Genomic DNA, 14,863 nt, shown 5'->3' with positions numbered 1-14,863 from the left:
ACGTGAGAGACGCAGACTCAGTCTCGACCTTTAAGTCTTTATTGAAGACTCATCTCTTGAGTAGGTCCTATGATTGTGTGTAGTCTGACCCAGGGGTGTGAAGGTGAACAGAAAGACACTGGAGCGACGATCTGCCCTTGCTGTCTCTGCCTGGCCTGTTCCCCTCTCTCCACTGGAATTCTCGGCCTCTAACCCTTTTATAGGGGCTGAGTCACTGGCTTACTGGTGCTATTCCATGCCGTCCCTAGGAGGTGTGCGTCACTTGAGTGGGTTGAGTCACTGACATGATCTTCCTGTCTGGGTTGGCGCCACCCTCAGGTTTGTGCCGTGGGGGAGATCTTTGTAAGCTATACTCAGCCTTGTCTCAGGGTAGTAAGTTGGTGGTTTGAAGATATCTCTCCAGTGGTGTGGGGGCTGTGCCTTGGCAAAGTGGGTGGGGTTATATCCTGCCTGGTTGGCCCAGTCTGGGGGTATCGTCGGACGGGGCCACAGTGTCTCCCGACCTCTCCTGTCTCAGCCTCCAGTATTTATGCTGCGATAGTTTGTGTCGGGGGGCTAGGGTCAGTCTGTTATACCTGGAGTATTTCTCCTGTCTTATCCAATGCGAATTTAAGTACGCTCCCTCTAATTCTTTCTCTCTGAGGATCTGAGCCCTAGGACCATTCCTCAGGACTACCTGGCCTGATGACTCCTTGCTGTCCCCAGTCCACCTGGTCGTGCTGCTGCTCCAGTTTCAACTGTTCTGCCTGCGGCTATGGAACCCTGACCTGTTCACAGGACGTGCTACCTCCTCCCGGACCTGCTGTTTTCGACTCTCTCTTTCTACCGCACCTGCTGTCTCAAACTCTGAATGATCGGCTATGAAAAGCCAACTGACATTTACTCCCAAGGTGCTGACCAGTTGCACCCTCTACAACACAATTATTATTATTTGACCCTACAGGTCATCTATGAACATTTGAACATCTTAAGCATGTGCTGTTATAATCTCCACCCGGCACAGCTAGAAGAGGACTGGCCACCCCTCAGAGCCTGGTTCCTTTCTAGGTTTCTTCCTAGGTTCCTGCCTTTCTAGGGAGTTTTTCCTAGCCATGGTGCTTGCTGTTTTGGGTTTTAGGCTAGGTTTCTGCATAGCACTTTGTGACATTGGCTGATGTAAAAAGGGCTTTATAAATACATCTGATTGCTTGATGATGCTGTAGGTGTGATTGAAGGTGAGAGTCAAATATTAGAAAAGGCTTTTACACTTAGATCACACCTACAGCGTCATTGCCCAAAATGGTACGCAGCATTATCTGGATGTGTGCAACCAAAAGGTCAACATTTACCTTCTGGATTTCAACTTTTGTTTTCCAACCTTACCCAATATACACTTCACTTATCACATTTATAATCTACAAAAATTTGAAATGACTAACCGATTGAACAGCTTTAAATATGTGAAAAAACAAAAGGTTGTCCCTATCCTTGATGGCACCTTGGACTAGCTCCAGGGATATGGACCAGGTCACAGCTTGTTGATAACTGAGGCTTGAATCTCACTGTGGTTGTTTTTCTAGTTTCAAATAGGTTTTATTATGAAGCATTGGTTTCCATGTATACAATTGCACTGTTTATTCTGTGAGTTTCGTTTTTACATAAGACAACAGTAATATACCCAAAATTATCACAAGTATTACCACGCGATATTATTGCAAGAATGTATACATCAAAAACAGTATGAAAGGAAAAGCCTTGAGTCAAGATAAACGCTGTGGTTGTTTTCTAATGATTTATTTTCTAGTTTGAAGATTTGTGGGCAAATCTGTTTTCGGTTCACAGTCTTTGCTTTTAGTCAAATTACATTTGTAAGTGTAATGAAAACAAGTACCCTGAAATTAGCATGGATACTATGACTGCAGGAATTCCCTTTGTACAAAACACATACATTTTTATTACATTGTCAACAACCACAGAAGTACAATCAGAACAACTAAACACAAAATGGGATAAGATGAACAAATACACTAAATCCACAGTGGACACAATGACAAAAACACAGAAGGTTGCTGGGATTATGTACATAGCAATTGTCTTCTCCACCTTGTTCATTTGATAAGACAAAAGGCCTGGTATGTACACTTACAGTAAAACGAATACAGAAGAAGACAAGAGGCAGACTATTCCCCACCCCTTAGGTTAGGGTTATACCCTTTCACACATTCTTTTTTCTTCCTGAGACGTCATGTTGTGAAGTTTGTTATAATGATAAGTAACATGCGTCTATCTATCCATCCTCTTCGGCAGATTGAACATCTAACGGAGCACATTTGGCTGCTACCTCAGCCAGACACTCCAGGCTTTTCCGGGTGTGACTACAAATGTCTGCCGGTATCCTCCTGTTAACAACTATTCTGATCACTCGCGTGGGTTGTTTGTTTGTGTTGCTTATTTCAGGTGTTGCAGCAGGTTCAGGGTACTGGTTTGTGTCGTGTACTTGAAGCATTGAAACAGATTCATTTGCCCTCATCCTAGTGTCAACTATTCTTATTACCCGGGTCTGAAAGTCACTCATTTTGTACCTTTTAGCAAGTTCCATGTCTGTGCAGCTTCTATTGGGCACGGAAGCGGTTTCCTTGTCTGTGTTGGTTACTTGAATGTGTTCCTTTATCGTTTCCATTATCTGAGATGTTTGAGCAACTTCTGCTTCGGTTTCATTCGCTTGAGGCCTTCGAACGGGTTCTTTGTCAGTCCTTTCTGCTGTTGAAGTGGTTTCCATGATGGTCCTGCCTAACTTACCAGGTTCCATGTCCTTGCAGCTTAATTGGGGCATTTGAACAAGTCCCTCCATTAACCCCCCACTCAGTCTTTGAACAGGTTCAAAGTTTTCCGCACTTACTTGAACAGGTTCATTGTTCATCTCACGTATTTGGGGCATTTCAGCAGCACTACAGCTTTCCATCCTATTGACAATAATTTTTATTTCCCGGGTCAGAGCAGATTCTTTGCCTGTTTTGCTTATTTGATGCATTGAAGCGGTTTGCTTGCGTGTGTTGATTACTTGAGCAAGTTCTTTCCTTGGCCTGCCTCTTTTGCGCTTTGGAATACATTTTATTTGATCTAGTTTTTCAGGTGTCTTTGCAGGTACTTTCTTTGTCTGATTTCCTTTAGCCTTTCTAGCGAGTTTTTGGGGTTCAGCGGGTTCTTTATTTATTTCCCGTCCTTCGATACGTTGCTGATTCATTTCACCAGCTTGAGGCATTAGACCGGGTTCTGTGTGTAAGTCGGTTTCTTGGAACATTTCAATTGGTCCCTTCCTTGTCCTCCCTCTTTTAGATGTTGCAGCAGGTGCCATATGTGTGTCCATTTTCTGAAGCATTTCGGAGGGTTCCTTGTTGGTTTTGGTTATTTTGGGTATTTGAGTTAGTTCTTGGTTTGTGCCGGATACTTGGGGAACTTGTCTGGGTCTCTTCCTTGATCTCATGCTACTGGGCATTAAAGTGGTGTCCGTGTTTACCTCGCTTACCGGAATGGGTTCCATGCAAGTGTCGGTTAATTGTGGAATTCGAACGAATCCCTTCTTTGGCCTCCCATTCTTGGCCTGTACAAAAGATTCTTTGTTTGTCTCAGCAAGTTTAATGTCTGTATTGCTTACTTGAATGGGTTTGTTTTGTGTGTCAGTTACCTGGGGTGTTTGGACAGGTTTCTTCCTTGGACTTCTGAGCTTGTGAGCAGGTCCCAAGTGTGTGTCGGTTATTTGTGGAGTTTGAGTGTGTTCTATGTTTGTTTTACTTACTTGAGCAAGTTCCTTCCTTGGCCTGCCTCTTTTGGGCATTATAATTTGTTCCATGTTTGTCTCGCTCATTACAGACATTTGAGCAAGTTCCTTCCTTGGCCTGCCTCTTTTAGGAATCTTAATTTGTTCCATGTTTGTCTCGCTCATTACAGACATTTGAGCAGGTTGTACATTTGTCTCACTTATATGAGCAGGTTTCTTGTTTGTATCGCCGAGTTGAACGACTTCCACGTGTGTGTTGTCTACTTGAGACGTTTGAACGACTTCCACGTGTGTGTTGTCTACTTGAGACGTTTGAACGACTTCCACGTGTGTGTTGTCTACTTGAGACGTTTGAACGAGTTCCACGTGTGTGTTGTCTACTTGAGACGTTTGAACGAGTTCCACGTGTGTGTTGTCTACTTGAGACGTTTGAACGACTTCCACGTGTGTGTTGTCTACTTGAGACGTTTGAACGACTTCCACGTGTGTGTTGTCTACTTGAGACGTTTGAACGACTTCCACGTGTGTGTTGTCTACTTGAGACGTTTGAACGACTTCCACGTGTGTGTTGTCTACTTGAGACGTTTGAACGACTTCCACGTGTGTGTTGTCTACTTGAGACGTTTGAACGACTTCCACGTGTGTGTTGTCTACTTGAGACGTTTGAACGACTTCCACGTGTGTGTTGTCTACTTGAGACGTTTGAACGACTTCCACGTGTGTGTTGTCTACTTGAGACGTTTGAACGACTTCCACGTGTGTGTTGTCTACTTGAGACGTTTGAACGACTTCCACGTGTGTGTTGTCTACTTGAGACGTTTGAACGACTTCCACGTGTGTGTTGTCTACTTGAGACGTTTGAACGACTTCCACGTGTGTGTTGTCTACTTGAGATGTTTGAACGACTTCCATGTTTACCTTACTTATTTGAGAAGTCTCCATGTCTGAACGGTGCGCACCAGTTGTGTTTACTACTGGAGGCGATTGAGCAGGTTTCTTTTTCGTCATCTTCCTTCTCTTGGGGTTTTGAACAGGTTTTTCCTTTGCCTCCCTTTTGTCCTCACTGTTCTTTGTCCATCGACTCAATGTAGGTCTGTGAAGGCATGAGAGGGACAGGAAGACACAAGTAGGTTATAGCCTTGAGATAAGAGCAAATGGTTGAAGTGAAAACATGTATACACAGGTCCTCAACCAAAATTCAGTTTGATTACTACAGCTCCGTAGAGGATCACTTCTCTATAACTTACTTCTGGACTTTGTGGTAACCATGTTCTTTGATCAGATTCTGGTACTCCCGGGAGTCAGGCCTCTGAGTAGGGCCTTGGTAGTCGTCGCTCCTGCAGTGGACACGAGATGGCAAAGGTCAGGGGGCACAAGGAGAGAGGGATCATCATCAAACACAAACGCACACACATCAAAAACACAGACTCTCACCTGGAGTCAGGTCTGGAACTCTGATCGGACCAGGACCTGAGCGCACATAAATAAATAGATGAGAATCTCAAAATTAGCTCCAGTTAATCCCACCTTTCTGTGCGAGGTAGTTTTATGGACAGACTTTGTGGTTACCAAAAGAGTAGCTACGGACTGCTAATTTTGAGCAACTACACTACTAGAAACCCCTCCCTCCAGGAAAAGGTTCTTACCCGTCTCTGGAGTGGGATTGGTCCGAGAACCAGTTCAGAGAGTGGGTCGGGGAGGAACTGGAATACTCCTCAGAACAACTCTGAGTCTGACTCTCATCCTCAGATCTACAAAAGGAGTCCTGCAGGGACCACAAATTAATTAGAACCACACCAGAACAAACCAAGGGGAAATTATTTTCAAAGATCATTTAATACACAGACACCAAGAGACATACAAAAGTAAACAAAGAGAAGACTTTTTCTGCTGAGGGAATAGAACTTACCCCAGGCTCCTCCACCACCACCCCCTCTGTCCGGTCCTGCTGAGGAGGATCAAAGCCGGTTGTCAGCCTCTCTGCGTGTCTCCTGGTGGAGGCAGCACTGGGACACACCCCCAGGGCACTGAGGGCTTTCAACACGCTGAGAGGACAGCCCTGTTTCCAGAACTCGACCCCCAGAGAGGCCTGGATGAAGTTGCATTTCTGCATGGAGGTGTAGAGGACGATGGCCAGGATAAGCCCCGCCCTCTGGCTGACCATATCACCTGCCGCCTCTTCTGTCCTCGGGCTTCAAAAGAGATCAATGGAGAACATGCTACAACCAATTGATGCTTTCATGCACACAGAGAGCAAGTCATTAATAATGAACAGCAGTCTCATAATTCAGCCCTGTGGAACCCTGTTTTCAAGTACAAAACAGAATTTTAAATGTACATTTTTTTATAAAACTGTTGCGACCACCATACAATATAAAACGCTTTGATCATCTGGAAAAGTGCCTATAAAACAATTATTATTAATTGATTATCTCTTATTCTCTCACCGTTTCGTTTTCCTTGCTCCCATCATAACCTGTGTCCTGATGGTGTTGGGTTTGGGGAACATGGCCCTAAGACAGGCCAGGGTCATAGGGGCCTTTTCTTCCCCCCACGCTAGAACCGCGTCCCAGGAAAATCCACTCACACTCGCCTCAGTCAGCGGCTGACGCAATGGCCCATGTTGGTCCTTCATCAATACCTTACTCTGGTAAAAACAGGCAAATGGACACATACATTTCTTTGCCAAACACATCTTCAACAACGACACACTCACACCTGATGAGCCATAAACTGCTGGTAGCCTATAAACAAATACATTCTTTAAATGAATTATGTTACATTAAAACAACAATTACCTCCTGGGCGATGACCTCGGCGAGGAAAAGGGTCATGGCTTCTCTAGCTTTGGTCTTCATCAGGGACCTGAAGGCCTTCAGGTGCTGGTGGCTGTGCATGTAATGCAGGGCCTTGGCATGAGGGCCAAACCCATAGCTCTGCTTCGTCTTGGAGAAAGGGAGCTTCTTCTTCTTGGGTCTTATACCTTCTTCAACGGGGAACGGAGACAGGAGTGTGGAGTGTGTTGTAGATTGGGGTGCCTTCGGACATCTTTTTGTTGTCCTCTCTCCAAAGGAGAACAGAGAACTGATGTGATTTGAAGTTTGACTTGATAATGTTGAGGAATTTACTTGATTTGATGGTGTTGAGGAGTGTGTGGTTGGGGCTATGGGCGTTTGAGGTCGTCTGATGGTCGTTGAATGGGATTCTGGGGAACGAGAAGTCAAGGTGGTCCATTTCTCCCCGTCCCACTGACGAACTGGCCTCCGTTTGTTTTTTTTAGAAGCAATGCACTCTTCTTCTATGGATAAAGAGGATGGGTTGGTTATAATTGGAGTTTGATTGGATAATGTTGTGGATGAGCTTGGTATTTCAGCACGGGGCTTTCGAGGTCTGCCAACTTTTGTTGGCAAATCTGACCAAGTCCAAAGCTTCCCATCCTGCTTGGTTTTCCTTCTGAGCACACCAAGACAGACCCAGCAGAGGAAGGATGAGTCATCAGGAGTGATGTCAAAGACGAGCTGGAAGGTCTTGGGGCTGGTCAGCGTGGTGACTTTCCTCCTGTTGTAACCCTTGGGCCCCCTCACAAACATCACCCCACAAATGCAACACGTCTCTGACTGAGACATTGTGGTGGAAATGTCAGAGCGCTTCAAAAGAAAAGGGACAAAAAAGGGCTGATGGTTGTTAATCGAAGAATGATAACCTATTAATAAAACTCACATTGCAATTGTTAAACAATTCTTCTGTGGGGGAGCAGATAAAATGTATGTATGGTTTGAGAAACAAAGCAGACTCACAGCGGATCTTTCCAGTGGGACGCTACCATCCAGAAAAACCCCCGGTGCAAGTACTTTTCTCATATTAATCGACCGTGATTCTCAAAAACATTAAGCGGGCCACGCCCTGGTTAAAAAGACACCTTCCATTGGCTAATTGATGAAAATATCTTAAAGAGATAAATATGATAACATTTTCACTTCCCGCCAGCTACATGCCAAATATTGCAAACAAACTACACTACCACAGAACGAATTTGCACTAGAGATCACACAAATACGGTCATATAAAATGACGGCCTTTTGTAAGGTATATCAAACATAGATTAAGGCAAATACATTACATTTCAAACTACTTTAGGTAAGATAACTCTTGAAAGTAATATAGCGTAGAAGTCGGTCTGTTTCGATGGTCCGTTTTTTGTGCAGTCACGCATGCGCAGGGATTCTCCCTCCTACAAAAAAAAATGGTTGAATAGACGCTAAAAGTCACAATACTGCCACCTGTAGGTTTGGAGTATAATGAAACATAGCTCTGGTATACATCTCCATAAACAAAGGATATATACACACACGACAGACATGCCATTCACAATCATAATTGACATGAAGTGATTAGTCAATAACACAAGCGGATCCATTTCTTTCCTTCTGACCTTTATTAAGTACAAAAATATGACTGAGGTTGTCAGCACGGCTCTATGCATACATGAATAATAGCAGCAGAAACACACAATGTAATACGCCGTGTACTAGCCTGGTCCCAGATCTGTACGTGCTTTAGCCAACTCAGCTTCTTTTGCTGTCCCATACATGTTAGCTACAAGTTTACCATCACACTCAACACTACATGAGTGTAAGCTAAAGCACATACAGCTTTATGGCCAAGGGCCTATTGGAAATGGAACCCTATATAGTACACCACTTTGAGTCATAGGGAGCAATTTCGGAGGCAGACCCAAGACTAATTGGAAATTCTTCTCTACATGCCTTTAACGAAAACACTCATACAAACCAATAGAACTGTTGTAAAGTTCATGGTAAAAACGTCTACACGGATGCTGTTACTGCTGGATTAAATTATACACATGTCATAAAAGAAAAGCCTTTCGCATCAAATAAACTATTGTTACACATTTAGGATTTAAACGATTTGTCCCCATCTGTTAGTGGTGGGGAGGGATTAAGATGGGGTCCTGCTCTGCTTGAGATGGCGCACCTCACGCACCGGTCTCTTTTCCAGTCCAGCCAAAATGAAAGCAGCTAAACTCAGCTACGCACACCAAAACATTTCAGTCAAAAAAATATATATATTTACATAAATATAAACGCACACATTCTTATGTCTGCCTTCTCCTCCTCGATGATGATTCAACCATAAATTAAGATATTCAATAAACACTCATAACATATGCCTCAGTTTTTACTCCACTTTCTACAAGTCATAAAAATAAAGTACCTAATATAGACATATTTACACACACACACCAAACATTAACAAAACACTCTGGTTTCACACAAAAAGCTTGTTTTAAGTTAGCATCTACAACAGCAGGAATTTTCAAGTGTGTAACTGATTCCCCATTTAGCGTTTTCCATAAGTACGACAGAGACCCTCTCTGGAGTCCAAGGCACTTCAGGATGTATCTGAACACACAATCAATTCCAAACCATTCCTTTGTAACCTCTATTCTTCAGAGAGCACCCACCCTGTCTTCACTACAAGGACTGCACTTCTACCCACTGATAGAGGGTAAGAGGTCATTCTGTGGTCCATAGCTTTGGTCCTTTAAGTCTTTATTTTATTTATTGCTTTTGTGCTTCTTAGCTGTAGTTGTCCTTCCTGTTGTAGTTTGGAGGCTGTGTAGTAGTCATGCCCGATGTCGTTGTTTGTTATCATTTCTGTTGTAATGGTTGTTTTGCAGCTGTACTTTCTTTTTGTGTAGTCCTACAGAAGCCTCTGGTTGAGAATCTCCCAGATCATCAGCTTCCTGAACAGGGGCATGTGACACTGAGAAGAGCGAGTGAGAGACATCAGTGTGTGAGTGAAAAAGAGATTGTATGCGTGTACACCGAGTGAGTATGATAGTCTGCGACGGCCTATGTACCTGTCGGAAGTTGAGAGGCCGCCCCTGGGCGATATAGTCAGCATATTTACAGGCAAACACTCCACAGTCACTGCCATTCTTCTGTTGAGGGATCTCCTACACACACACACACACACACACACACACACACGACCCTGTTGAAAAGCAAATCACTAGAGAACGGATGCTATTTCTGACAGCCCAAGGCACACTATGTATACAGTCAAGACAAAATAACAACAAAGATGATTAGATATGTATTTCTGTCTGGGTAATTTACGCTGGCCCTCAAGCTGCCCACTGTCCACGCATCCAGATCTAGGTCCTTCCTGGCCTTGTGCTCCTGTCTCAGGTACAGCCTGGACGAACCAAATACATGTAACAGGATTACAGAATGAAATGACAAAAAAGATGGTCATCAGATTACAGGTACTTTTGTCAAACCAGATGATTACTGGAAGGGGACTGAGGACTCACAGTAAGAGGCTGCAGATGTCGTCATGTCGCTGTCCCATAGAGTCATAAGACCTCACGGTCCTGGAGTTAAAGTTTATCACCTAGAGAAGGAGAGAGAAATAAACAAAGTCCACAGGTATCTACAAATGACCACAGAGAAGTACCAGTGGACTTTCTAAAGCAGTGGTCACCAACGTTTGAGTCACGATCACTTTGACTCAAAATGCAAGCCAAGATCTACCACTCAGATTTTTCAATTTTTTAACATGACTTAAAAAAAACATAAGCCTATGCAACATTAACCAATTAAAAACAATTATGTAGCAATGAGGGTTGTGCTATAGTAGGCTATAGGCCCAACACAACATCACTGCATATTGGCTATGCTCGAATTTCTCTGCCAATGTTCTTCAGATGATTTTTCAATTATCTTTGTTTCCAAACAACCGCATCTACTCACGACCTCTCATGCTGTAAACACAGCCCAGTTCACAGTGAATGGCACAGATCCATATACGGCAATGGTCTATTTGCATATAGGCCTACTGCATTGCTGATTGGTTATGTCGCACCAGTCTGTGTAGAGTATGGGCTGAGTCGTGCGTGTCAATGCAATAGAATCCTACTACGACGTGTTCTGCCTACAACAAAATCACTTGCATAGTTTGTTTTGCATACTTCGTTTTGTTTTGGTATGTTGCATTGAAAGTGGCTAGTATCGCATTGATTCAACCACAATTCCCACAGTAAAGGGAAACGTTGATAGTGTAAACTCTAGAAAGTTGAGTGAAATTCAATCTCGTGCTTCTCTGTGAAGGCTGATATTTCAGCGCGCAGCTTAGAGGGAACATTGCCTATAGGTGCACTTGATTTGCTCTATGGGCCTGCCGGGTAGGCGGAGATCTACCTTCAAACACATGAAACGGTTCAAAATGGGAACACAGCCTTCCCAGCGTTTGGGCTGCCGAATCAAGTGCAGAAATGTTTGGTGATCGACTAGGAATGCCTTGGAGATGGACAAGTCGACCGTGATTGACCGGTTGGTGACCACTGTTGTAAAGTGAATGAATCCCCGTCAATCTGGGGCGATTTACAGCCAGTGACCAGTGGACTCCCAGGTGCAGCGGAACCAGGATGATGTCATACTGGAAGAGGTCCACAGCTTTGGTCCATCGCTTCACGGCGGCGTGCCCCCCTCCATGTAGTTTGGGGAAGAAGAAAGTACTGAAGGAGTAGACCTTCAGCCCTTGCCCAGCACTACTGCTACGAGTCATTACTAGGGACAGGTAGAAGTTAATCACCTGAGACACAGAGAGGGAGAGGTTTTTTTGTTAGACTCACACATACACAACCAACCTCAAACTTAACAGCCAACAACCATACACACCTCATCATTGAGCCAGCTCCCTTCCTGTAGAGAAGCCAGGTCTCTCTGTGTGATGCATAGCTTGAAGGCTGAGCTCAGGACCAGGTTAGGATCCCTCTGAGACAGGGCACGACTCACCTCCACAGCCATCTCCTACACACACACAGTTTGAAATAAACAGACCCATAGAACACACTACACAGACATACCGTTATAGGGAAAAAGAACACTCACCTTGCTGAACCTGGGGAGCTCCTCAGCGCTGTTGAGTGTGTCAGTGTGTGTTGGCTTCTCTCTGTCCACCAGGTTGAGTCTTGCTGCTACCTCTGCAGAGAGATCCAGCTCTGGCTGCTTCTGCTGGAGGGAGAGAGACTTTATAACAACCGTATGATGCTTCATAGCAGCCTTATGACTCTTCCTGGCATCCTTACTACAGTTCATAAGTGTGTGTCCTACCGTTGCATTGCTGGCAGGTTGTGTGTCCACAGCTGTGCTGAGAGGCTTACTGAGACACAACTCTCCTCTCATGTCTCTGGTTTGTTTGGCTGAGGATGTATCTCTCCACATATACACACTGGGGTTGGCTGCAGATAGGAGAAGGAGAATACATCAGCCTAGGACAACAGCTTCCAATACATGAGTAGGGGGGTGAGGGAGGCTGTGATAGTAGTCTACCTCTGAGGGGTCCTGTCTTTGGGGTTACAGACTCATAGGTTCTTCCCAAAATGGCCATTCTATGTCCATCCTGTGTAAATGTTGCCCTGTGAGGAAGCGAAGAAAACAGATGTTTGTAAAAGCTAGCTAATGGAACCACTGGAATTAAAACTATTATCTCACACACTCCATCACCACTCACCCCTGGGGTTTGGTGCGGGTGAAGGGCAGCGGTTGGCTCTTGCTGTATTTATCAGACACCATCTCCAGTAGCCGTCTGTAGTGTTCCTTATCACTCTCCTTCAGAGCCTGGAAACAGAACACACAGAACACCTGACAACTACTGACATACCTGGCGTGGCATTTAATAAAAACCAGGATGAATCACAGGGTTGATTTTAATTTCAAACTCATTCTTAACTCACCTCCTCCACTGCCAAGCACTGTCTGTGGGTGCGGTTAGGGGTGGGCGGGGGTAGGTCTGAGCTGGGGGGTCCTGTCCCAACCCCCACCCCCAGGGTAGGCCGACTGGGCAGGAGCTGGAGGGAGCGTCTCTGGGGCTTGTCTCCGTCTCTCCCTCTGTCTGGGTTCCCTGGACCCAGCACTGAGCCACTGAAAACAAGACAGAGGACACAACGTGAAAAGGAAGAACATCCCACATATGTAGAACCTTTGTGTTAAAGCCCCAGAACCTAAAGTATGCAGTAGACAGAAGAGACCTACCCTGGTTTCCTCAGAGGGGGAGAGGCTCCCTGGAGGAGGCCCAGCCCCCCTCTCTCCCTCTGTCCTCCTACTGTTGGTTTCTCTGGAGACATGGAAAGAGGGATAAACAAGTTGAAGCAACCACTTGACCTGTCCTCTCTGCTGTTACACATACATACATACATATATAATATACCATGATGTTGTAATGTACAACGATCAAAAAATTAGAGGCTTACTCACCCATTTTCCAATCAGAGCTGCTCATCCATGAGGTGTGGAGTTCATCTATTCCCATCAGGCCCACGGGGCCCTACATAATAGGAGTGATTTAGGGCATAAGTCAGACGTGAATATTGTGCAGCTATTGCACAAACATTTTAACGTTTGTGTACTGGTATGTGTCTTTCAGTCAGAGCAGTGGTTTATGAGTGTGTTGCATACAGTACTAGAATGCACCACTGGTACACATTCATACCTGGCTTGCTGGGTATCTTCCGTTTCTCTCACTGGCAGGAGACAGTGGGTTCCTCAGTCTCAGCAGCCCAGCCACCCCTGCTACAGTCTTCTTCACAAAACTAATTATGTCTATGACAATGAGAAAGAGTATAGTACACATGTAGTCAGTTCAAAGCTGACTAACTAGCTAACGTTAGTTACAATGACAATTAATTATAAGAACAGTGGCTAAAAGTTGTTGGTAATAAGTTACCATACCCTTTCTCCGTCTCTTGATCGCCACTGGTTCATTCTGGCTAACATTTTCTGAAACATGAATGCTGTAACAGAATGTAAACACGTTTACTCAACAACAATGAACATTAACTACCTAACAGTAACTAGCCAGGTAGTAAAGTTACATTTGTTAGCAAGTTAGCCCCAGTTAGTTTGTTACATTTATTCATTTCTACAGTACCTTGCTATTTGGTACGTTAGGAAATAGTTAGCTAATGTCTGGTAAGTGGCGCGAGGAAAGAGTTAACTCGCCTTATTTTTGAAGCAAGCAGCTAACACCAACTGGAATGAATGACAATTGTTGCTAATAATTAACTATCTAGGTTAGCGAGCTTGGGTGACAAGTTAGCTGTTAGCAAGTTGACTGGCTAGCGTTTGCCAGCTAGCTTACTAACGCGTTACATAAACAGCTACACAGAGCACACTAGCGCCAAAGACAGTAAATGTGCCAACAACAAATAGTGTGCTAGCACCAAGCCAGTCACCGACCTCTGGTAGTTCCTTTTGGTTGGCCTGGCGTTGCTATCCTGCCGTTGCGAGTCTATCTCCCCGCCAACGTTCAAACCAGGCCAACCGGAATGTTTTTGCCCGGTTATAGGCTCGAAAAGCGACGATAGTCCGTCAACTACCCATCCGTACATCACAGACAGATACGAGAGAATGGAAACTTCCTCGTACGGTCGGGCCAGGACTATCCGCGGTTTAAAATACAAGCTCTGTGGGCACAAATGTTCTACCTGCGCCAAACCACCATTCACCTTCTATCTAGCACAGTTAGCCTAGCATTTAGATTCGTGTTGAAATGAGTGACGTGAAGACCGTATAAACCGTAGGGGGAAAACGTCAGAGACTTCCTACGGTCTACTTGGATATGCCACGTTCATGTACTAGTTGCAACTAGGAAACTCGGAATGTATGACTTGCTAAGCGGTTGACACCGATACTTGTATAAATACAATCAGTTAGTAAATATTTCCGCGTTTCCTAGTTCCGACTACTTTTTGAACGCAGCATTAGACTTGATACTGTGGCATGTAAAAACATCGTAGCCCGTTTTTCGCTGTCTGCAAGGGCTCCGTTTTGCATATCATGGGTGTTGTGTGATTATGTTTTCGTTGGATTGGCAAACAAATTACTTTTAAAAAGTAGGCTACCTTCGCAGTTCGATCCACCGTAATAATTGATTTTGCTGATACTATGTACTGGACCGTAAAGCCTACTGGCTATTTTCACCACTAATTTAGACAAGTGTCTGTTTAGAATTTCCAACATTTGGTCTGGCCATTTGTTCGTGAACTATAGTTATACATGCAGCGTATCTTCTGTCATA

At 44.5% G+C, this 14,863-nt stretch overlaps 1 protein-coding gene and 1 long non-coding RNA gene across 3 annotated transcripts; both read right to left on the bottom strand.

The window, feature by feature from the left end:
• Positions 1 to 1,747: 1,747 nt before the first annotated feature.
• On the bottom strand, positions 1,748 to 7,974 carry LOC106574524 (uncharacterized). The gene is made up of 8 exons (XR_014380965.1): positions 7,555 to 7,974; positions 6,556 to 7,404; positions 6,205 to 6,404; positions 5,667 to 5,949; positions 5,404 to 5,522; positions 5,192 to 5,227; positions 5,005 to 5,094; positions 1,748 to 4,850 (listed from the first exon to the last, which is right to left on the bottom strand). It is a non-coding gene; the product is annotated as an uncharacterized LOC106574524 (long non-coding RNA).
• Positions 7,975 to 9,207: 1,233 nt separating this feature from the next.
• LOC106574525 (sentrin-specific protease 2) lies at positions 9,208 to 14,344 on the bottom strand. Of its 2 annotated transcripts, none has more exons than XM_014150457.3 (16): positions 14,023 to 14,344; positions 13,516 to 13,577; positions 13,277 to 13,386; positions 13,042 to 13,111; positions 12,820 to 12,901; positions 12,522 to 12,708; positions 12,299 to 12,405; positions 12,118 to 12,203; positions 11,899 to 12,026; positions 11,677 to 11,799; positions 11,464 to 11,595; positions 11,171 to 11,377; positions 10,098 to 10,177; positions 9,901 to 9,979; positions 9,642 to 9,737; positions 9,208 to 9,544 (listed from the first exon to the last, which is right to left on the bottom strand). In XM_014150457.3, exons 1-16 carry the CDS (start codon positions 14,172 to 14,174, stop codon positions 9,482 to 9,484), a joined length of 1,764 nt encoding a protein of 587 aa, XP_014005932.2. In that variant the 5' UTR covers positions 14,175 to 14,344; the 3' UTR covers positions 9,208 to 9,481. The 2 variants fall into 2 exon arrangements, with proteins under 2 accessions (XP_014005932.2, XP_014005933.2); XM_014150458.3 differs by having other exon boundaries at positions 11,677 to 11,796.
• Between the last annotated feature and the right edge of the window lie 519 nt (positions 14,345 to 14,863).

Source organism: Salmo salar, chromosome 16 (assembly GCF_965601325.2).
Source record: "Salmo salar chromosome 16, fSalSal1, whole genome shotgun sequence".
Classification (NCBI taxonomy): Eukaryota; Metazoa; Chordata; class Actinopteri; order Salmoniformes; family Salmonidae; genus Salmo; species Salmo salar.
This window is presented reverse-complemented; position numbering and strand designations above follow the sequence as displayed.

Bases quoted from the DNA above. Each gene is read 5' to 3' on its own strand.
- LOC106574525 (XM_014150457.3), bottom strand. From the start codon at position 14,174: ATGTACGGATGGGTAGTTGACGGACTATCGTCGCTTTTCGAGCCTATA. The intron at 12,902-13,041 runs GTGAGTAAGCCT...CCATGTCTCCAG, and splicing joins CAGCTCTGATTGGAAAATGG to AGAAACCAACAGTAGGAGGA. The intron at 9,545-9,641 runs GTACATAGGCCG...CGCTCTTCTCAG, and splicing joins GGCCTCTCAACTTCCGACAG to TGTCACATGCCCCTGTTCAG.